Raw genomic sequence first — 25,836 nt, forward strand, 5'->3', positions numbered from 1 at the left:
AATTTATTATGACAAAGAGGTTGAGAAAATTCACTTCAGAAGCCATATGTCAGCAGAAAACATTGTATACAGATTTTTAAAACCTATGGACAATGAAATACAAGTAATAAGACTATTCCTGGCCTTAACAAAACCATTTGGCATGATTGATCACACAATTTCCTTAGTAGTCTTGAAAGCTATGTCATAAGGATCTTATAAAATGCATGGATTCAGCCATTTCTAAGTAACTATAAACAGAGAGTCAACATAAGATTTACAGGCAACAAAATAAGATTAGTCTCTGGGTGCTCATCAAAAGGGGCTCTGTCACCTATGGCTTTCCACATGGGTCTGCACTGGGATCACTCCATTTTATTTATATTAATGACTGGATTTAGAATACTGAGGCCTGGAACTAATATTACTTGCTCATGACATGACAGTCATAATAGAAGCTGAGAAACAGAGGGTCTTCAAGGAAAAATTAAAGTCATCACTAAATATCTCAGTGACTGGTGCCACTTGAACCAGATAATTGTTAATAACACAGTAGAGCCAAATTTTCACACTGAGCAACATATGAGTGTCTGATATCCAAGTGTCACTATTAATAGTGAACATATAGTAAATAGCAAGGAGACTATATTATTAGGTCTGTGGATCCAGAGTAATATGAAATGGGATGTGCATGCAACACATGTTAATTCAAAGCTGATTACAGTTTTTTATGCCCTAAGGCTGCTGAAAAGCTGCATAAATTAGCAGGCAATTGTAAGTGATGCCTTCAAAAACTAACAGATGTCAAGAAGGAACTTGCTACTATGGTCGATCAATAGATTTAGATAAATCACCAAATATACCAATAAGATTTTGGAATTCATACAAGCCTATCAAGATTATATTTATGAGTTATGGAAAGTCTAAAAGGTCTATAATTGTCTGGGCAACTTTATTTTGAGAAGTGCCAAGGTCTCAGAAATTTTCAATCATTCTGGAAAGATTTGTTTTTCTAGACAAGAATATTGTAAAAATATGTTTAGAAAATAAATAAATTCCTCATTGATTATTGTGTCCTTGGTAAACTTCTTCCCATTTGTCATCCTGTACATTCTCTGTGAGTAGTGTAATTAATTGAGTCAGCATTTACAGTTCTGTGTCACTTTCCTTTTTTGTTTAAACTTCATTGGTGGGGAACTTTATGTCAGTCATGTGACCATCATGGTCTGTAAAACCATTTATTATTGGTCTCACATCAGTGGAGTCACAACAGAGCTGGACGTTATATACCTGAGGTACCCTCAAACAAAACTATACAAGATGGAATCCATACATACAATCACTTCCCAGTAATTTCCATAAAGTCTTCTTATTACCCACTCTAAATGTTTAACAAAGTTTAGAAATTTGATGTTGGAGCCTATAGACTGTCAGAACCAGTGTCTTGTGCATTTCCTAATCTATTACTGAAGTGCAACACTCAAAGAGCTGTTCACTGAAATACTTACTAAGATCTATGGCTTGATCCTTTACTCCTCCTTTCCTGCACTCAGTAGCTCCCCATTTTCTCACATTACACCTGTGGTAATGAGATACTAACTTTCATACTTTTAGGTGCATCTACGCAGTTTCCATGACTTCCAAATGATGTTCTGTTATGTGTAGCACATATGTAGTAAAACCTTAAAATATGTCAGGAAATAAGTTCTGGGTCTTTACAATAGGTTTTCATGTTATTTTGTCTAATCCTTGAATTTTATGCTACATGAATGTGGGATGCATTTACAGCTCACCTTAACTTCCTGTGATTATGTTGTGCAGCCTAATGAAAACGTGCTAAGGGGACATAAACTTGTAAGAGAGAAACCTCTAATTATGACACTAAGTTTATAACCATGAGTTATTTCCTGTGGACTATACATTTAGAATATTTGTGACTGTGGTAGCATATGTGGTAGCTACTTTTTAAACAAAGAAATGAACAGTTATCTTAACTTTTCTTCCAAGAAACACTAATGTAATCACAACTTTATAGGTATTAAGGCGACTGAACAAGCAACTTGGTGGCGATGAAGATGGAGAAAAATTGCATATGGTGCTCAAACAGATGTTAGAGAATTATGATAAAAAACATGGTTCTGTGCCAACAAGTGGACAGCAGAACCCTCAAAACAGAACTCGTCGGGAAACTGCTCTTCATACAAGTAAACTGCATGAGATAATTGCAAATGTTGTCCATCAAAAGAAGGAAGGCTCTTTGGACCATACTAGCACTAGTGAGGAAAAGATACGTTCACGACGACATTTGAAATTGGCTTCAGAGCTCATTGACGATGATGCAGAAGCTGATGTTGGCATTGAAGAAATCGTAAGTACATATGCATTGAATAAATGTAACTCAAATAAAGGAATTAGTAAAGCTAACTACACACCTTGTAGATGAGGGACTGAGTGGTAAACAGGCCCATGCAAATGACTGAAAACATGGGTTATCTTTTAATATCCACCATTGGACAAACATAGTTGGCTACATTATCTTGGTGCTGTAACCCAACTGGGTCATACTAAGAAAACCAGAATGTTAAATATACAGGGTAGTATCTCTGAACCAACACACTGCTACACGCTGTCACCTCCATCTTAATTTTTGTCTCCCCACACCCCCACAACAGGTAGTCTCTCTCACTCTCAAATCTGAGTAACCAGCCCCTCGTTGCTAACCTTCCCCATACTATCCTCCTTTTCTCCCTGAGGACAGAGCTAATACTTAGGGTACTTTTTTTGCACATCAGATGGAAATCAAACATCACCACGGTACTGATGTCAGCAGTCAGTGTGTGTAATGTTACATTATAGTGTGTGTAGTGACTGGTATTTGGAAATGAATTGCACTAGCTTTTTACAGTATGAAATAATCTCTTTGAAAGAATGTACATGAATGAAAAAGAAGAAACAAGGAAGACAGTACTGTATACAAGGTGTAAACTGGATGAGGTTGCAGTGTTTTAAACAGGTTGACCTCATATTCAGGGAGGATGGAGGCTCCAGTCTCCAACCAGCCATCCTGATTTAGGTTTCCCTAAATTATTTTAGGCAAACACTGGGATAGTTCCTACTCTAAGCCCCCACCCACTATCTGCTCAATTTTTGACGGACTAGACCTAGAAGTACTGTTTGTAAATGCCTGTAGATATGAACTATGCATTTTATTCTGTAATAACATTACATTTCCAGTGCCCTGGAAAAAGTGATCCACATATGAACCGCAACTACAATTCATTCATATTTATGTATTGGTGCTACTAGAATTTTGTCTCCTGAAGATAAGCACAGGCCAACCATTCTGTCTTCTTGAAACATTAGCAATTTTTTTTCAAATTCAGATTCTTTAATGCTGCTGATCACATACAGTAGAGTAGGCTTTTCTAGGGATAGCAAGTTGCAGTTTTAAAATTAATATTCATACAACATGTATAAATCAAGTAACTTATATACAGCCATAATCTTAAATATTAATATCAACAGTATCCACATCATTCAACTCTTTTATACTGTAACACTGATTTTTTGTTAGCCAGCCATATAATTTAAATTTGAATTTTTTAAACAGCAAGGATCAAGCAGTGAGAGGAAACTTTTTAAAAAATTTTTCTTGATAAGAATGCAGACTCATAAATGTACATATTCAACACTATTTGTATCCTAAGGCTGGTAAAAAGAAGGCCGCAGTGTTCTTTAGGACTAGCCTTACATATTACATGCATTTTTCTTAATGTTACTGACATGGGGAGAATGTCCCCATGTGAAACATGTGACTGAAAGAGCACAAAATATGTCATACAGAGATAATTATTGCTGACCATACCTCTCAGTTTCCATATGCAGTAGGACCCTCGTGAAATCTTTTTACAGACTTGGTTGATATGTTTTTTCAATTGAGTCTGGCATCAATATGTACCAATCAGAGTTTGACATATTTATTATCTACATTCTTGTACAGCCCTAACATAAGGTTTTGGGTTTTGTATGGATTATAAACAAGTTTATTGGCTGCAAGTTTATTCGCGGCAGAGTCAAGAGTTTCTTGCATAATCTTATCAAGAGTTGGTATGTCGTGATGCAAAGTAAGAAAAGTTGTATCATCAGCACAGCAGATAACTGACTGTGATATGCAGTGGTGCAGGTCATTGACAGCCATAATGAAAAAGAAGGGGCCAAGGGCAGAGCCCTGTGGAACACCTGTACCAGTGTCTACTAAGTGGGAGCGTCTATTTCTAATTGAGACCAACTGTCTTCTGTTGCTATGTAGGAAGAAATTACTGCTAATGTAGATTTTTTAATACCGTGATACTCTAATTTTGTTAGTAATATGTTAAAAGGAATGTGATCAAAAGCTTATTTAGATCACACAGCACAAATGACATTATCTTCTTATTCTCAAAAGCTGTTAAAGTCTGATCAACAACTTCCAGAATAGCTGTAGTGGTATTTTTACCTGGCGGAAATCCGTACTGACTGTTGGTGAGGAGATCGTGCTTTCCAAAATAATTGCTTGAATGAATTTACACGAGTTATTTAAATATTTTGAGAATATTGAAACAATAGAAAATGGTTGGTAGTTCTTGTAGAGTTGTTGATCACCCTTTTTGAATATGAGGAAACTTTTGGGATTTTGAGTGAATCTGGAAACGCTCCATACTCCAAACATTTATTAAATATAAAACTCAGTGGCTTACTTATCAAGTGAACTGTTTGTTTAACAACATACTTAGATATCCAGTAGCAGCCCATACTTTTGGAATTAGATAATTTGGAAACCATTTTACAGAAGTCAGCAGGTGTAATTTTATCCCAATGAAACAAAGGCCTTTCAGACAACTGGAGACCAATCAGATCCCTTGCTGGTGTGTCTGTGGGCTTAATTTTCTCTCAGAGTTCTCTAACTGATATGACAAAGTAGTCATTCAATTCTCCTGGGTCAAGCATAGTTTGAAATACCCGGCAGGAAGAATTATCTTGTCTGATAACTTCCCCTGCTGCCTTACACTTATTTGGAGGACCTTCTGTGTATCTTTCACATGCTGTATTTTTTAACTTGTATGAGCTTAGCTTTATAATACTTTTTACTTGTTAGGTAAGAATTGTAACCCAAATCCCTCTGTTCAGTTCCTTGATTATCCTCACTTTTATACATTTTTTATATCGTATGAGCATATTTTCTCTAATTTCTGCCTGTTATTTTGTATACCAGGTCATTTTTGTATTCATATTCATTTGAGGAGCTATTTTTTTAATGGGGAACATGAAAACCACAGGCCTCTATACTTTTTTTAAAAAAAGTCATCAAAATCATTTTCAACTCCAGTTTTTCTTATTTGACACTCATATACAGAGTCCCAGTTTGCGTTGTTTAACTTGGTGCTAAATGACATAATGTGTCCCTCTCTCTGCCCTCTTACCCATGCCACACTAGATTCATTTGAATAGGTTGGTTGCTTATTATAAAATGTTAAAAACAGTGGAACATGATCTGCAAATACTCCATTGGATAGGCTAGCCATATATTCCTCTCTGGCTAAGTTAACAATAATATTGTCCAGACTGCATCATTATGAATAGGACACTTGTTCATGCAGTGTAAGTTTAAAGATCTTAAAATGTTAAAAAAAATGTACTGGGGTCTTGTTGCAGTATTAAAATCTCCCCATATCTGTGGGGATTTTTGTTTTAAACTTATAATGTCTCTTATTCACATTCAATTTCTCTAGTATGACAATATGGCCTAGAAAATAAAAAAGCCTTAGAAAGGTCATAAAAAATTCCAACAACACATTTTTTCTAATTTAGTCAGAATATGATTTTCTGTGATATACATTGATACAATACAAAAAATAAAATCAACTTCCAGGTACTTCACAGCTTTTGTATGAGGACAAAAGTGGAGTTTTGAATCTAAACTGAGAGTATTTTGATGAGATATGTACAGAGCATATTTTGAGGTTGTACATAATTATGTATATCAAACAAAATGATCTCCTATGTGCCAAACACCATGGACTCCAAAAACATTTATCCATGGTAAACCAACTCACGCTTTTCTGAAGTGACATCCTGAAAGCCATCGGTCAACGCAATCATGCAGACACGGTATGCCTAGGTTTCTGAAAAGTGTTTGACATGATGCCACACTCACATTTATAAACAGAAGGAAAGTTTTGTTGGGTATTTGTGACTCTACTGCAGGTTTCTGGTAGGGAGGATGCTGGGTTTTATTTTGGGTGGAGAGTCACAACAGAAGTAGAAACAACTTGTGGCATTCCCTGGAGTAGTCTACTGGAACCTTTCCTGTTCATGTTGTATATTGATGATGTGGCAGACAGTATTAACCCTTTCACTGATACAGATAAGCTCTTTGCATTTCAGGCTGAGGCTGCTTTTGTTGTAGCTGTACTGCTTGTCAAACACTGGTGCCTGTGCCGAGAGACAGCATTCTGGCTGATATGAAATACTTATCACCCAATTTTTCAAAAACTATTAAGTAAAAACGTTTGATTGTTGCACATCTTACAGACCAACATCTTCAATCAATAAAGAACTGAATTTTGTTTCATTAGCCATAAAACTTATTGAACCTCACCAAATTAGCTAAAAGATTTCAAAAAATTTTAAAGAGTTCACAGAGCTAGAAACAAATTGCATAAACTATGTATATGGTTGATTTTAGCTCATATACTTTGCTTTAAATGTACAGAAACATAGATAAGATATTAAAATTTTATTTAAAATTGGGAGCAGATGAGTATCTCATTTCGTTCTCAAGTTATTTGGTTTTCTGTTTGAAGACAGTTGCATGCAGCATGTCCATTCATGTCCTTATGCCTCAGGAAACATGAAGTCATAACAGTCATCATACCTCATAGACAATTCCAGATAACAAAATGAGGTTTTCTGCAAGTAATAGTTCACAATGAGACACATATGTTGTATGATAAATGCTTGAAACTTTTTTATGCACCGAGATATAGAAGTAACTCATCTGCAGTGGTGATAGGTCAGCAGCTCAGCGCGCTCTCTGAAACAGATCCAAAAATATTCAGGCAGATCTTGTGAATATTCTGAAGTGTGCAAAGATTGGCAGTTTGGTTTAACTATACAGTAATTTAAAATTACACTCTTTACAAAATGCAGAAAAGTAGTATCCAATGACTACAATGTAACTGAGTTTTGGTTGGAATCAATAGACTCACACAAACTCTTGGGAGTAGAAATTTGTATGGATATGAAATGGAGTGATCATCCAAGCTTAGTCATAGGTACAGTAGGTGGCAGAATTTGGTTCATTGATAGGATATTGGGAAAATATTGTGAGTTGATTCAGTGAGACTGCTTACAGAACACTTCTGTTTCCCATCATAGGATAGAATGATCACAGGTTTGATTGTTTCATCGAAGAGTATCACAGAAATGCAGAAAAACCTGAATTGGCTGATGCTTTAAGATAAATTCCAATTATTCCAGGGGTGCCTGCTTACATATTTTGAAGAACCATTATTATGCAAAGAATCTAGGAATACGTTGCAGCCCCTTGCATATTCCATACATAGGAACCAAAGAGACAAGATTAGACTAATTACAGCATGCACAGTGATATTTAAAAATCATTCATCCATACCATATGTGGCTGGAACAGGAAGAAACCCTAACATGTAATACAATGTTAAGTATTGTCTGCCATGCACCTCAGTGGTTTGCAGAGTATATATGTAGATGTACATGTAATTATATGTAACAAGTAAGTTATGTGAATGTTTTTGTTTTATGTATGGGTACAGGTAGGATGCTAGATAAGTGAGACCTGATGTTGTGATTATGATGACAGGTACTTGATCTCTGATGTGAGGCATTGGGCTGCATGCACAATGAGGAGGTAATTAAGTTGACATAGCAGATGGCAGTTACGCAACTTGTCTAATTGCAACCATCCTGACTGGGCACTGCAGCACTGACTTGGTGAAATAGATGGATGTTGTAGATTTAATGCACACAATCATTCATACTTTGTTCTAATCATTGGTAGAGTTTTCACTTATCATGACACACTTGATTACACACTGTAGTGGAGGTTTGGTAGAAAAAATGATTGCAAAAGTGTATGTTTCACATCCTGTGGAAATATTTTCTGAAACTGTGATAATGACAGAAGCTCAAGAAATGAATTAAAATTTGTGCCACAGCCAGGACCTGAACCTGGGTCTCCTTACTTACCAGGAAGGTGTGCTACCCATTACACCACTGCAGTGATATAGCTAACATCCCTCTAAATGGAATACCCTAGTACAATGCCCACCACAACACAAACCTAAATTCACGCCTTGGGCTTATTTTCTCCTCCTTAGATTGTAACTATTGCTGAGGCTCTCTGGTACTGGAATAGCACCCTAATGTTGAATGTAATGTGGAAATCCTGCCTGTACCTCAGGTGTAGGTACAAGCAGGATTTCCCCATTATGTCCAATACTGCTGTGCTATTCCAGTATCAGAAAACTTTGGAAATTGTGATGATCTAAGTAAGGGAAAATAAGCATAAGATGTGAATTGAGGGTTGCGTTTGGGAGGGCATTGGGCTAGGGTAGTCGGTGCAGCTGTGTTAGTTGTTCTGCTGTGATGGTGTAATGGCTGAACCAATGGGTACTCTAAGAGTCATCAGTCTTTCATTAATTGAGACAGGTGTAAGTCGAAGATCTTTCACTATTTTCGTTTTTACGGCAAATCCTGCACCAGGGATGTGTGGTTCTCCTGCATTGTTTCCCTTCCATAAGATGGTGTACCCTGAACGTACCTCACTAATGTGTCCCTCACCTGAGAGTCTTGTCTCACTCAAGGCAGCTATGTCTATATCCAGCTGGGCTAGTTCTTGGGTGATAAGAGCAGTTCTTCTCTCTGGCCTGTAATTGTTCATGTCCAGGAGGGTCCCTATTGTCATAATCATTTCATTCTTCTTTTGTTTACGTCCGCAGTATAATGAGTGACCTACTGGGTGCAGATTCCCAGTCCAGTCCAAGTGTGACTTCTGATGTTTAGCCCACATTTTCTAGGGCCTTCTCCATTCAGGGTGGGCAGCGGTCATCCTAAATAGGCTTGCCCAGTCACAGATGCAGGACCAGATTCCCGAGTAGTCACACGGGTTCTCAGGAAGGCGACCATCACACACCTGCTGCCAATGTACAGGTCTAGACTAGTAGCTTCCAGCCTCACTCGGAGCCTGCTACCATCGTCCTTATCCCATCGCCATTGGTCTTTAGAGAAGATGACAGGAGAAATTGCCATTTGCGTGAATTTGTTTAAGGTGGATTACAGCTTGTGAGGAAGTGACCCACACACTATGATTCTGGAACAATTCATCATGGCACATATGTATGTGAGATATGACTTCAGGTACCAGAACTGCAACGAACTGCCGCGAGCTCAATGGTGGCTGAGTGGCGCCTTTACAGCCAGTTCGTCTGGCATGACCTCTTCCGCCTCCACGATCGTTGAGAACCTGGGATATAAGATTCTTCTTCCACTCGCTTCGCCGTTGGGTCAAAGGGTAGATAATAGATACTAGAGAGGAAAGTGAAAGACACCCTTGGGCCTCAGAAACCTAATACCATTGGGGTCGAAGAAACCAAGAGTTGGCCAAGGGAGGCCAGATAGGAAAGGAAACAGGAGAAGCCTGACACAAGTAAGTGGAAGTAATGCCAGGCTTAGCTAAGGGCCCGTGTGGTTGCCACCCACATACTCCCAAGATGGGAGCCCCCTTCCTCTCCACATATGCTCCTACTTTAGACAGTGATGAAAAAACAAAGAATCACTTCTACCACCAACTGAACAGTACTCTCTCTAAGATACCCGTTAAAGAAAATTTAATTTTCCTTGGTGATTTCAATGCCAGAGTGGGAAGGGACAACCATTTTTGGAGAGACGTCATGGGTAAACAAGGGGTCGAAAACTGCAATGCAAATGGGTTGTTGCTTCTTGGTCTATGTGCTGAGCACGAGCTTTTTATCTCCAGTACCCAATTCCGCTTGCCTAACCACCATAAGACCACATGGATGCACCCACGCTCCAAACATTGGCATCTTATAGACTATGTTATTATTCGACAGCGTGACAAGAAAGACATTCTCATCACAAAAGCAGCACTAAACATCGATGAGTGCTGGACTGACCATAGACATTTAGTCAGCTGTTTGAGAGTACCAAAGTATCACAAGCCACAATCCCACTTCTCAAACCCACCACGCAGAAAATTCAACATAAGCAACCTGAACAACAAAAACGTCCACTCACACTTCCAAGACATACTGTCTGAACAACTTAACAAAGCTCCAGCGACCACCGATGACGTCGAACAAGAATGGACCACATTAAAGAACATCATCAAAGAAACTGCTGACACTGTTGTTGGTTTTAGTGCATGGAAAAGAAGTGACTGGTTTGATGACAACCATGGAGAAATCTAAGCCATCATTAGTGCAAAGTGGGATGCTTACCTATCCCTTGCTCAAGATCTGTCCTGCGCAGAAAAGAAAGCACACTTTCAAGAACTCAAGCAGAAATGTCAAAGTGAAATACGGGCAATCAAGAGCAAATGGTGGCAACAGAAAGCCACAGAACTTCAAAATCTTTCTGATGCAAGGAACCTGCATGGCTTCTACGCTGGTTTTAAAGAGCTGTATGGACCTATCTGCTCCTCATCAGGAACACTGAAAGCTACTGACAACTCCACCATTCTTACTGATAGTCAGGACATCTTAAATCGTTGGAAAGAGCACTTCAGCTCACTGTTAAACCGCCCTTCTACTGCCGCTGGAGATTTTCTCAAAAATGTCCCACAGCACCCTCCACAACCCTGGATGGCTGATCCTCCAACTTTTCAAGAATTTTGCAAGGCACTCAAGAGTGTGAAACCTGGGAAGGCTCCTGGACCTGACAGCATCCCGATGGAGTTTATTGAGGGTGGCGGCTTGCCTCTAAAAACTAGACTCTTCTCACTCATTCTATTAATGTGGGAAACCTGCAAGGTACCAGCTGACTTGAAGAACTCCACAATTGTCACCATCTTGAAGAAGGGCAACAGTAGCGTCTGAGGTAACTACCGGGGACTATCTCTACTTTCTGTCACTGGCAAAATTTTTGCAAGAATCCTTTTAAATCGCCTCCAGACACTTTCAGAGAGTATACTACCTGAGTCTCAATGCGGGTTTCGACCTTCAAGAGGGACAATTGACATGATTTTCTGTGCACAACAACTACAGGAGAAGTGCAGAGAACAGCAAAAGCCTTTACTACTTGTTTTCTGCAATCTAGAAAAGGCCTTTGATACAGTTCCCAGAGAAGCCATGTGGATGGTCTTAAAACGCTTCGGATGCCCTGAACATTTTGTTGACTTGATTAAAGCTCTCCACAATGATATGACTGGACAGGTCCTCTGCCAGAATGAAACAACTGGTGAATTCCCAATAACAAGTGGGCTTAAACAAGGATGTGTTCTTGCACCAACATTATTTGCATTGTATCTGGCAGCTATGCTTTACGAGACATCCGTAAACAATGCAGGAATAGAACTAAAGTACAGGTTTGATGGAGGATTATCCAACCAGTCCAGACTCCATTCAAAAAGTTCACCAGTACCAGTCGTGTGACAGAGCTGCAGTACGCTGATGACAATGCTTCTCCAGCTCATTCACCTGCAGAGTTGCAACTGTCAGTTGATTCCTTCAGCAGGGCATACGAACGATTTGGTCTCTCCAACAATATTCCAAAGGCAAAGGTGATGGCGCATCCAACTCCTGGCTCCTCCGTTCCTGATTTCAGCATATCCATTTATGATACACCCTTGGAACAAGTGGACCATTTCCTCTACCAAGGAAGCATACTGTCATCTAACTGCTCATCTGGAAAAGATGTGGAGAATAGATTACATGCTGCCCATGTAGCATTTGGACGTCTTACAAAGCATGTCTTCCTGAATAAAGACCTAACACTGTACACCAAACTGATGGTGTACAAAGCTGTAGTCATTTCCACCCTGCTATATGGTTGCGAAACCTGGACGTTATATTGCTGTGATCTGAAGAAACTAGAACGCTTCAACCAATAGAAGCTAAGATATATCATGAACCTGAAATGGGATGACTTCATATCCAACACAGCTGTTATTGAGAAAGCAAAAATGTATAGCATGGAAGCTCTTATCATTGAGCATCAACTCAGATGGGTCGGACACGTCCAGTGAATGAAAAATGGCAGACTTCCACGCCAAATGCTGTACAGCGAAGTGAGCACAGGTAAAAGGCCAAGAGGTGTCCCTCTCAAACGTTATAAGGATCAGTACAAGAAAAATCTGAAAAACTTGAACATCGATCCGAGTAACTGGTCCACATTAGTAGAAGATCGAAGTCGCTGGCACTCAGTTACCTCAAATGCTCTTCAAAACTTTGAGCTAGAACGTCGAAGAGTGGAGAATGACAAATGCCGGAGACGTAAACTCCTCCAGGCTCAGCCACGTCCTCCACCTTCCATCAGCTGTAATGTCTGTGGCCGCCTGTTCCATGCTAGGATTGGATTGCTAAGCCATCAACGACACTTCCACGCCTGAACCGTGATAAAGGAAATCTCAGGAGAGAAATGAAAACTCGGATACGAGTATCAGCTTACTACTGACTACTACTGTAATGGCTAACACATCTGTCTTCTAAACATGGAGACCTGGGTTCAAGTCCCAGTCAAGACATAAATGAGCTTCTATCAGTATTGTAAATAAAGATGAGACTCAAATGTCTTATTGCTCCCAGGATGGCTTTTTGTTCTCACAGATGACATGCTGCTATCTGTTTCCCAAGTATCTTTCAAATCATTTTAGATGCACTATCTGAAAATTTTAGCTATCACATTTTGAGCAATGTGTGAAGGTTGACAGCATCAAATTCTTTTCTGAAGTCTAGCAGTGTCAATACTGTGGCTGCACGGTTGTCTGTGTCATATTTCAGGTCATCTCTTACCTTAATTAGTGCAGCGTTTTTGAAATCTGGGCTGATATTTCTCATATCCGTCAAGTTTACATACATAAGTTTTCAGTAATTTGGAGCTGAGAAATATATTACAAAGTTCTGGACGCTGTGTTTAGGATGCCAATTGGCCAGTATTCGTAAGGTGATTGTGGCCTTTCATTATTAGGCATAGGGATGACTATTCTTCTTTTTCATTGAGTGGAAAAATGTTTGTGGCTGCCTACGGAACCATGATTCTACCAAGGCATGCACCTCCTCATCCAAAGCTAACTGATGGCCACGAATGTCTTTCTCTATATATGGAAACTGCATGGGTAGAGAGCTGTACAGAGGATGTGAGTGCTCACATGTGGCCAATGTTATTTTGAGTAAATTGCAGAAGTTTTCCTGGGAAGCTCTTACACATCATCCATATGGTCTCGATCTCTTCGCATTAAATTTCCTTATTTTTGTATCCCTGAAGAAAAACATTTGTTGCTGATGATTTGCTTTAGACAAAGAAATGAAATCATGGTTCCAGAGGCAACCACAAACTCTTTTCCATGAAGGCATGTCTTGTATTGTCTCACAGTGGGATAAATGTGTTAACAGTTACTTTTGAACAGGTTACTTATTTTTTCCCCATCTGTCTCATTTGAAATTGACTGCCCCTTATAAATGAAGAATCCCACTGTAATGATTTTGCTAGCTAGCTATCACTCCTCATCATTCGATTCAGCAACACGTAGTCAACCTACGCCAGGATATGATAGAGTACTTGGACTGTTACTGAGCTGGGAGAAGAAGGGTCTGAATCCGAATTTCTTAAGCAGCTGGAGTCACAAAATAAAACACAGTTCATCTCAGAGTACAATGCAACATATAGTGTGACAGAAACAGCTGAAACAAGTAAACAAGTGGCTGAGAGCACTGATGTGCCTAGCTGTCTCTTGATCTCTTATGGCAGCATTACAATGAGCCACAGCTATAACATGGGATAAACATGTGTCTTCTTGCAGGGTACGTATCTCTGCTGACAGTGTTTCTTTGTTGGCTACACCAGATGGTGTCGCAGTTCTAGATTTGAAAGATATTACATAGAAAAATAACAAAGTAAAAAAATTAAAAAAAAAAAAAGATAGTGAAAGAGGAAGGCCTGTGTGTGTGTGTGTGTGTGTGTGTGTGTGTGTAACATTATACCTATTCTAAACTTATGCCACTGATTACCTACAGTTTGTAATACTAAGAGAAATAAAATAAACAAAAAGAAATGGTTTAGCCTTCATTAATTTTCAGACCATTTTCTTTTCGACTGTTCTTGCCTTACTGATCCTGTAGTCTGTGGTATCACTATCTTTAATGATCATTATTATCCTAATAGGACAGCTGAGAAATTTATATCTTTGTTGTCACAAATATTTGGCTGTTTCTTCTGAATATGTTGCTATTTCTGAGGTTGTTCTTGTGGCAGAAGCTGAGAATACAGCTGTTTTTTTTCTGAATTCGTTCTGATTTTGCTTCTATACTGACATGAGACCGTTACAATGTCTCTTGCTTTCAAGCATATTGCTTACTGGCTGCTCTATTTGGCCTTGTAGAACCAGTTGACACAGCTCCATTTATTCCTGTCATACCTCACGGCAAGTTTTGACAACATTGCTGCAAGAAACAGGTAACCACACCATTTGACCCTATCTATACTTTTACCATCTCCTAATGTTTTTTGTAGGATGAAATTTCCATTTTTGTGTGTTACTTTTCCTTAAAAAAGCAGCATTAATGTTTTTATACAGTAGCCGTACATGTGTGAGAATGTTTATTGCAAACCTGTTCAAATACAGCAAAAGTAAGACGATAGAATTTAATGCTATTTCCTCCTGTGTTTCACAAAATTATCAAATTAAAATCAGAACAATAGACTGTTGTAGGAGCTAGTTCATAGTTCCTTGCTTATCTCTTGCACTAGTGCCATGCAAGTCAATGCCACGTGATTGTTCAAGCAATGTCAATACTGTATCAAGTGCTTCAGCGCATTGTGAAATCTCAAGTCTGTTGGAACACGAGTATCATTTGTTGAGCCCAGCCCTTCTGAATTCTTTAAAATAAATATGCACATGACCTCCATAGTCAAAGCTTCAGCTCTAAATATAAGATGACACTTATAAATCTGACACGACCCCTACATACTCTACTGAACAATGTAACAATGTTGGCCACAGCAGCAATAGTTTAATCTGCAAATAGAAAATGGCCCTATTTTTCAGATGACGAATTTGGAAACAAAAACTCGTCTTGTAATCGGGTAAATAGTAATAGGGCAATGCAAATTATTTGTGGGGGGAAATGAGTACTCAAGTGTTGCTATTCACTTCTAGAGTATGTTCAGAAATGGAATATTGGGTGTTGCCAATGTAGAAATTTGTGTATGGCCATTTAGTCTTCATGTATGACGCCCAGCTAAAAAAGTGAAGCAATCACAAGGAAAGATGAAATGAAATTAAACTTCATAGTTTGAGTGGGTACATGATGTTACTTAGATGATTACAAAGTCAAGTCAAATTTATAAATAACTTGGCAGTATGAGCTGACTTATTAACTTGATGCTGCTCCCTTTCTGGCCTGGATGCATCCACTGATTCAGTTGGAAGGAGTGTCATAAACTATTGTATCCCATGCTGGGGCAAGTTGGCCCATAACTGTTGTAACTAGTCCTTGATATCCTGGATACTGGTAGTGGGATTCAGTTGGCACCCAAGCTGGTCCCACAAATGCTCTATTGAGGACTGATCTGAGGATCTTGCTGTCCATGGGAGCACCTCAACAGCACACAGACAGTTTGTAGAGACATTTGCCATATGCGGATGTGATTACTCTGTTGAAAAATGACACCAAGATACTGTCACATGAGAATGCAGGAAGTCCATGATGTACTGTTGTGCCATCAGTGTTTCATAAATCACTACAGCTGTGACCAACAATTAGACTGTCGTCCCCCCCCCCCCCCTACTGCTATGACCTCAGAAGTCACAGTGTTGTGCCACCTCTCTGGAACATTTGCAGAATGGGACTTTCTGCCATGTTGCCATCAGCTTCATAGACAGTGGTCATCCTGGTTAGTGGGAAACCATAATTCATCACTAAACACAATGTGACATCATTCATCAGCAGTCCATGCTTCCCTGTAACAGCATCATCTAAGTGCAGCCATTTGTGCTGTGGTGTTAATGACACCCCATGCTTGGTGTAATATTCTAGTCTTGCTACTGCTAGTCTCTGATCAGTTCTGTGAGATGACACAGAATATTGCAGGGCATCCATCTACATCTACATACATATTCCACAACCCATCATGTGATGCATGGCAGAGGATACCTCATACTGCTATTGTTCTTTTCCTTTCCTGTTGCAAACGCAGATGGAGTGAGGGAAAAATGAAAAACAGCTGTCTATATACCTCCATATGAGCTCTTATTTTCTTTATCTTGCCTTTGTGGTTCTTATGCAAAGCGTATGTTCGTGGCAGTAGAATCATACTACAGTCAGCCACAAATGCCAGTTCTCTAAGTCTTCTCTATAGTGTTTCACGAAAAGAATGTCTTCTTACCTCCAAGAGTCTCAATTTGAGTTCTCGAAGCAACTCCATAATACTCCCATCTTGACTGAATCTAACTGTAACAAATCTAGTAGCATGCCTCTGAACTGTCTAAATGTATTCCTTTAATCCTACCAGGTGGTGATCCCAAACACTTGAGGAGTACTCAAGAATAGGTCACATTAGTGTTCTATACATTGTTGTTGTTGTTGTCGTGGTCTTCAGTCCTGAGACTGGTTTGATGCAGCTCTCCATGCTACCCTATCCTGTGCAAGCTTCTTCATCTCCCAGTACTTACTGCAACCCACATCCTTCTGAATCTGCTTAATGTATTCATCTCTTGGTCTCCCTCTACGATTTTTACCCTCCACGCTCCCCTCCAATGCTAAATTTGTGATCCCTTGATGCCTCAGAACATGTCCTATTAACTGGTCCCTTCTTTTTGTCAAGTTGTGCCACATACTCCTCTTCTCCCCAATTCTATTCAATACTTCATCATTAGTTATGTGATCTACCCATCTAATCTTCAACATTCTTCTGTAGCACCACATTTGGTTCTATACATAGTCTATACATAGTCTCCTTTATAGATGAGCTACACTTTTCTAGAATTCTCCCAATAAACCGATGTTGAACATTCATCTTCCCTACTGCCAACCTAATGTACTCATTCCATTCTGTATTACTTTGCAATGTATAATCGATGTGCCGTGTCAAGCTCCACATCACTAAAACCATATTTGAACATTACAGGATTACTTTTCTTACTCATCTGCAATTAACTTATATTTTTATACATTTAGGGTGATATGCAATCCATCAGACCAAAATAAAAATTCTATATAAATTACCCTTTATCCTCCTACATTCACTCAATGATGACCTTTTACCATACACTACAGCATCAGCAGCAGGAGCTGCAGATTGCTGCTCACACTGTCTGTCATTTTTTATGTATATAGAGAACAAGAGCAGTACAATCAGACTTCCCTTGGGAGAACTCCTGGCAGTACTGCACCCTTGTCTCTGACGAACATTCGCCATCCAGTACAATATATACTGTCTTCTATTACTTAAGAAGTCTTGAAACTACTCACATTTCTGAGAACCTGTTCTATATGCTTGGACCTTTGTTAACATCTGCAGTGTGGACTGTGTCAAACACTTTCTGGAAATCTAGGAATATGGAATCTTCCTGTTGCCCTTCATCCATGGTTTGCAGAATATTGTGAAAAGGGCAAGGTGAGTTTCACACAAGCAGTGCTTCCTAAATCCCTGCTTATTTGTTGAAAGAAGTTTTTCAGACTCCACAAAATTTATTATAGGCTATTCAAACTTAGGATATGCTCAAAAATTCTGGACAAACAAATATTAAAGATATTGGCTCGTAACTTTGTGGGTCTGTGCTTTTGTCCTGCAGGAGTCACCTACAATTTTTTCCAGTCACTTGGCACTTTCCACTGGGTGAGAGATTCACGATAAAGTAAGCTAGGTAAGGGGCCAATGCCAAAGAGTATTCTCTGTAAAATCAAACTGGAATGCCATCTGGACCTCATGGGTTATTTATTTTCAACTCTTTCAATTGCTTCTCAATGCCAGGGATTCCTATGTTTGTGTCCTCCATATAAAACCCCGTGAGACAGTAAAACAATGGTACATCTGTACAATCTTCCTGTGTGAATAATATTTTAAACATGAAATTTAAAACTTCTGCTTTCTTTTTGCTGTCTTCTGCTGCCACACTAGATTGGCTGATGAGTGACAGAACAGATGCTTTTTGATCTGCTTAGTGTTTGTACATAGGGCCATGATTTTCTTGGGTTCTTGGTAAGATCTTTTGCTATAGTATGACAGTGAAAATTGTTGTATGCTTTGCATATCAATCTTTTTATAGACAAATGAATTTCGCTAAATTGTGCCAGTTTACATTTCTGCTTCTTTGTTGAATTGAGAAAGTAACAATCTGTTTCCTCACTATTTTCCAGATTTCGATATTAGACGTGACGGGTCTGTTCTGTCCTTAATCCACTTACTCAGCACCTACTTCGCCAAAATTTGTTTTACGGTTTACTTGTTCTCTTCTCATGTTGATGAAATCAGGCCACTGTTAGATCCAAATGCTGTAAAAATCTGGATGCTGCATGATTCAACTATCCAAACAAATTGAGACCCACAGTGAGGATCCTTTAAAACTCTTGTCAGATACCAATAACATAACATCACACAAATATTCAACATCTCCATGTCTTTCACAGTGATCACTCAACTCCTGTCACAGTTCATATCCGGTGTGTACCCTACAAGGCCTGGTAACAACACTAAACATGAACAACACTCATGAACTCTGGTGACCATTATGCCTGTCACAGAATTCCATCTCTAATCCTTTACTTATCTGTCGATGGTGTCAATGTGTTTGACATTACATTAATACCCAATTATGTCTTCTGGGTGCTTCACTTTTTTTGTCTAACAGTGTATATTACTGTCTTTAAAGGGAGAGGAGAAGATAGTAATGATACAATCAAAAATTCGGAGTGACAGAATCTTATAGGACTGAAAATATCGAGGATAAAGAAGAAATATGTATATAAATGATCCCATTCAGAAGGGAGAACTCCTAAAGGTTTTGTTTGATTCACTTTATTTTCTGTCTAGATCACTTAGCTTAATTTATAGTGAGCAGAGACCTCATGAAGGAGTAAATCAGTACTGCTGAAAATCATTACTGTTTACAACAACAGTTTGGCAATGAAAACATGCATGGCCCCAAGTGAAGTACTGATATAATAATTTCAAGAAGGGATGAGAGAATTTTGAAAACATGTTCCACTTCTTCATTCATTCAGCAGCATCTCAGTGAAATGCATCAAGACTATTTGTGACTTCATCAAATTTTATTGACACATAACTGTGCTTTAAATCTATTTGAAACTATCAGTTATGGAAGTGTGTATTCAATCATTTGAAAGGTGATGGAATTATGGAAAGTGTCAGCTCATTGGATGTCAATGATGCTGAATGAAGAGCAGAAACTGAAGTGACACATTTTTGGGTAAAATTGTCATGTGTGATGAGACTTGGATCCATCATTATGCCTCCAAATCAAATAGTGCCAATATGGTGTTTTGAGCCTATAGATCCATTCTGCTGGTCCGTTTCCACCAGGAATTATTGAACAATGCTACCTACTATTAGAATTTTTTTGCAAAGTCTGAGATGCCTACCAACCAAAAAAAGACTTCTCACCCTGTTAAGAACTGTGTTACTTCTCCATTGTAACAGGATATCCCACACGTAGCAATAACCCAACAAAAATGAGATGAAATGCTATGGACTGCCCTTCAACATCCATCGCACAGCCTGTACCTCTCACCTTATAACATCCACATGTTTGGAACCTGTAAAAGGAAGGAAGACTGGTGTTTAACAACCTGTTGACAGTTAACTCACAAGAGATGGAGCACATGCTCAGATTAGGGAAGAAAATCACCCATGCCCTTTTAAAGGAACCGTCGCAGTATTTGCCATAAGCAATTTAGGGAAGTTGCAGAAAACCGAAATCTGGATGCTGGATGGGGATTTGAACCATCGTCCTCCTGCACATGATTCCAGTGTACTAATCACTGCATCATCTCACTTGCTTTTAAGGAAGCACTTGGTGGAAATTGCTTCACAATCAATGAGGAGGTACAACAGTTCACATGCAGTTTGTTTGAGACAGGTTCTCATCTTTTTTATTGGCATTAAAATCTGTTAGCCAATGGCAAAAGTTAAGAGCCATGAAGAAGAATCTTGTAGAACAGTAAGACAAATGCAAGTGAGTTAACTGTGAATATTAAAAATATTATTACATAAAATTAATTTACAATGATGAGCCAAAACGTTACGACCACCTGTTTCACCATGTGTTGTTCCACTTTTCAAACACAGTGCAACAGACATCCTGCTTGACATGGATTCTACTAGTCCCTGACAGGATTCCAGAATTATGTGACACCAGATGTCTATGCTCAGGTGGTTTACGGGCATGCAGCTGGTGCCCAATATGTGTTCCAGTGGGTACAGATCAGGCACATTTGCTGGCTAAGACATCAATGTGAGTTCACTATAATGCCCCTCAGACCACTGCAGTATGATTCTGACTTTGCAACCTGCTGGAAGATGTTATCGCTGTAAGGGGAGACTTCAGACGAATTGATGCAAGTGGTCTGCAGTACTATTCACGTATTTCACTGCTGTCATGATGTCTTCAGGTACCACCACAGATCCCATGGAAACCCAACTCAGTGTACCCCATAGCATAATTCTGTCCTTACTGGTCTGCATCTGTGGCGTGGTATGTGTTTTGTGCAGCCATTCATCTGGACGATGGCGTGTAAGGACCCAACCATTGACCTGGTATAACAAGAAAAGTGATTCATTTGACAGGCAACCCATTTCTACTGATCCATGGTGAAAACTCAGTTATGCTGTGCCCACTGCATTCATAACTGATGGTGTCATTGGGTCAACACAGGAACATGAAGGAGTTGTGTGATGTGGAGCTCCATGTTCAACAATGGCCTTTGAACAGTTGCTCTGTCATCAGATCTGCGACAGAATGCTGCCTATGCTGGATTACACAGTGTGGGATGCTCCAACCTCTCCACTTTGTGATGGGACATGGTTGTCCAATACAAGATGGCCATCTGTAAACCACTTTACATAGGTGTTCACAACTGCAGTATGCCAACAGGCAAGCAGCTTTACCATTTCAAAGATTCTTATTTCCAGTCATAGCATCACAACAACGTGCCCTTTGTCAAAACTGCTTATATCAGTGGATTTGCACATTTGTGGCCTGTATCTTCACTATAATGACTATCCACTTGTCTCTGCTCTACTTACATTCTTTCCTTACTGCATCATATGCCCAAATCACTACTGGAGGCATACAGTTTTGCAGCGAGCAGTGGTCATAATGTTTTGACTCATCAGTGTACATCTGATTGATCCACACACGTTACTCTTTTCTATAAGTTGCAGTTGTCACAGAGGTAATTAAACCCTTCTCATTCTGAACAGGACCTGGTGCCTGATGGCTTCGCAGATCACCATGCTGTAATAAATGAAACAGACCCACTAGACATGTCAAATTCAGAATTCTGGTCATCATTCTCAAGCAGTGAGGAAGCATTACTCAACTGTGCAGGGCTTGTGCTCAATTTGCCACTCACACCAAGTAGGCTCTGCAATGCTAGTGAATCTGAAGAGTCTCTCAACAAAGCAGGACTGCATAACACATTGACTTATATGTAAGTATCAAATATTATAATTCACTGAAAGCTATAATCATAGTGCTGGGACACTAGCCAGGGAATGCTATCACTATATTTCATAAATAAAGTGTGACTTGGAAAACTTCAAAATTTGTTTTAAGAAAATAATAGTTTCAAATTTAGCTTACCAAAGCTGTTCCTAGTATTGTACACAAATTGCTTTTAATCCCATTTCTTTCTGTATTTGCAGCATTCCAGCCACTGGTTATTACTTCTTTGTATTCAACAGTGAAAATGAAGTACAAACCAACTATATGAGGGCATACTTCCAACTGGAGAAGAGAGTCTACAATGTTTCATATGCCCTGGATGCATGTGTCAATTCAACAGAAGCATGTTCTCTGCCACTAGACTTCTGGTCAAATGAGAAGGTAGTCCTGGAGCTACCAGCACCTTTGAAACCAAATGATTCAGAATGGAACAATGAATATGTTATTCAGTCCACCTGTGAACCTCGCACTGCCCTTTACTTGGTTTGTGTAATAGCTGTCCCCTTGCTCATTCTGATTTTTGCATTCCAGTAAATAGCACAATATTTTTCTCTACAGAATCCTGTGGGAAATGCAGTGATTTTAGTATACAGGCAATGAGTGTATCATCACAACTTCCCATAAAAAAATTGAGCACAGGGAACATCTTAAGTTGTTCTACATAACCATTCAATAAATTGTCATTTTGAGTAAGTTTACTAGTAAATGAGAAGATAAAATGCATTTTATGATCCTCCATACATTGAGAAACTATTATTCTGTATAGTTTTTGAAATATTTGCATGATAGAATTTAACCCATCAACTTTATTTTGCATTTTACTTCACTGGAATTTCTATTTTATCATCATATTTCAGTCTTCATAAATAACTGGCACTGAAACAGATACCACACTTGAATTTCTGCTTGCTCTGTTACTGTATGAAAAGACAATATTATCATAGTGTCAATGGCAATTTTTTATTTTAAATTAGGTACTGCCATTGTATCAGTAATAAAGGTTGGACTGATCTGTATGTGTTTTTATAAAACTTATAGTTAAATTGTTGTTGGAAACATAAAGTAGGAGTTTTCGGCTGAGCATTACATTTTTCAAAAATATTAAAATTTTACAGGAGAGACTCCAAATTATTAAAAAAAAATAAATGTACTTTCTGTGAAATGTATTTGTAACAGAACTACCTTCTTTGTTAATGTATTGCTTTTCCCAGAATTATACCTATAAGGCTATTGAAGAAGATAAATTTTCTTTAAAATGAGTAATAGTGAATATTTTTAATGATTTTAACAAAAGAAACCAAAGAGTATAACATTAATGGAAATTGGATTTCTCACATTTGAGAGGAATGAAATGTCAAACACAGACATTAATAATGAAGTACTGAATGTCAGTCTCATACACAGAAGAGAATGTGCATTTGATGAGATCATGGTAAGAATTTTTAACCTTAGAGAGAGAGAGAGAGAGAGATTTTTTAAGAAATCAGCCATAAGCATAAAATCCCTCACAGAAGGATTGATTGATTGATTGACATGTTTATTCATCCGTATAACAATACAGATTGTATGCAAGTTGTCAATTGTTTCTTATGAACTAAAAACATACATGGGTTCTTACAATGTTTACAGTTCAATTCTTACAAGTAAAATACACTGCTGTATAGAGAGAGAGAGAGAGAGAGAGAGAAATTCTTTTTAAGAAGTCAGCCATATTCATAAAACCGCACAGAAGGAGTAAAATATATGCTGTGAGAACACACAACCTGATATTCAGAAATGATGTAAAGCTGAGAGTTATCCAGTCATGTACAACATCAAGCGTGTGTCATAAATGGTATGTAGCCTGAAGAAATCATATTTCTGCTTTGACAGATAGTCATTGACAACCTTAATAACACTGTTCTCCCACTCAATCCTGCATGAAACTGAAATGCTACATAACCGATCTTGTGTGCCTTGTATTCAATGAATGCATTGATTCTCATTTTAAAACTTTCTCACTAGATTTTTAAAACTTCCAAATCTCACAATTATTGTCATTTTCATTTGCAATAATTTCGACCTCTGTCGCTCTCTCTCTCTCTCTCTCTCTCACACACACACACACACACACACAAATATTTTCAGTGGACAACCATAGGTGAGCAAAATACAAAGTAATAGAAGAAAAACAGAGTAACTTCATTATCTTTATCTGTTCAGTCCCGAGTTAACTAAATGGCATGTGCCCTACCTTCTGTTATTAGAGTTTTCCATTATTGTTTACAGTTTTAGGATCAATAGTTCGCTTTACCTGCCTTTATGATATTGTCACTTGTTGGCATATTACTGTATTGGTTTTGATTTTTCTGTCATCTAAGGCATTTGTTTCCTTCAGGCTCCTGTTAAATTTATGGAAATATGGAAGATAATTGTTAAGACCTTTTATTCCTTGAACAATTTCCAGTCCAGACAGGTGAACAAATACTTTTTGAGCTAATTCCGTTGAATTATCTGAAAGCAATTTCCTAATCTAGTCATTTTATTTTCTATAAGCCAAAATGGAAATTTTCAGGTAAATACCAAGACACTCCTCATTTAAACTTCATTTGTAATTTCATTGAGATACATACTCTACAATTCTTAATCTTTTATAAATTTCATTTGTTATGAAGAGAATGGTTTTAATCATGTGTGCATATATTTTAGAAGTGAAGAATGGGATATAACAACTATTATAAGAATCGGAATGGATGATTTTTGTTCTGAAGATCTCAAAAGACTGTTCAGATTTATTACATATGAACAACAATTTCTTTTAAACTACCTCTGTGATAAGTGTGATAGTGTATTTAAGTGAATGAATGAGATGTTATGACTTAAGCTTATAAGTGTACCTGCATTCACATATTAACAATGGATTTACTCATAAGTGTGTCATATATTTGTGAAAGTATCTTTTATACTTGGTTGTAAAATAAATATTTAAATCTTTTATTTTTCTGGAATATTTATTGGCCTCCATTAGTTTACCTCCTGTAGTCACAAATAATATTGATTATAATTGTCAGTTATGCACTAACAACTGGTATTCTCAGCAAGTAAAATTATTCCAGAAGTACATTGAAATTATTCTTTTTTGATGATCTATTGCACTGCACCTCACACATGTGTCAGTGCTGTGCTTAAAATTTGACTGCTACCAAGAGACATAGATACTTAATCACATGTCACGAGGAAAGAAAAACTAAGGCATTAGCATCCCTTCAAGTCATAGTACAATTTATTTAAGTATTCATCATTAATTGATATATTAATGTGTATTTTTATGTACAAAGGTCTATTATATCTCAAATTGTTAATATTAACATAAAAATCCAAATATATCTTGCACATCGTGCAGCTGTAGATGAAAATGGATCAATAAATCATACAGTGTCAGTGCATGTAGTGTAATGCATATATTTTAAATGGTGGTACATCTGAGTAACATACAGTCAATCATGTGATGACATACGCCCTGAATAGCTCCACTTTCTTCAATATCATTCCAGATACAATTTTTTTCTTTTGCTTATGTAATCCATATACCTTATGTAGATGAAATATTAAAATTGTCTTAAAAGATGGACTTGTACTCTCTTCATTATTCAGAGTGTGACTTAGTTTTGGGTTATGAAATGGTTACAAATAAGTTGTGTAGAAGCATTTTGTTTTGGGGTTTTGGGAAATATTCAAAATTTAAGACTCAAAAAATGACACAGTGTTGAAAATCTGATCCTACTAATAAGTGTTTTAGTATTACACGCATCTGTGGAAATATACATTCACAGCACTATGTTTTCATGAGGGTTAAGTCTGGTACCACATTAAATAGAGATATGGAGAATATTATAACAGAGACAAAAATAGATGATCATGCTGTGATTACAGGCTTCAGA

The 25,836-nt window shown here is 38.1% G+C and overlaps 1 protein-coding gene across 1 annotated transcript in view; it reads left to right on the forward strand.

The window, feature by feature from the left end:
- Positions 1 to 25,460, forward strand: part of LOC126263263 (uncharacterized) — a 292,463-nt gene extending 267,003 nt beyond the window's left edge. The window contains exons 8-10 of the mRNA XM_049960348.1: positions 2,015 to 2,347; positions 21,673 to 21,902; positions 22,117 to 25,460. Coding sequence (XP_049816305.1) covers positions 2,015 to 2,347; positions 21,673 to 21,902; positions 22,117 to 22,450 — 897 coding nt within the window. The 3' untranslated portion in view covers positions 22,451 to 25,460. The remainder of the gene's footprint in view (positions 1 to 2,014; positions 2,348 to 21,672; positions 21,903 to 22,116) is intronic.
- The last annotated feature ends 376 nt before the right edge of the window (positions 25,461 to 25,836 follow it).

The sequence above is a fragment of the Schistocerca nitens genome, chromosome 6, assembly GCF_023898315.1.
Source record: "Schistocerca nitens isolate TAMUIC-IGC-003100 chromosome 6, iqSchNite1.1, whole genome shotgun sequence".
NCBI lineage: Eukaryota > Metazoa > Arthropoda > Insecta > Orthoptera > Acrididae > Schistocerca > Schistocerca nitens.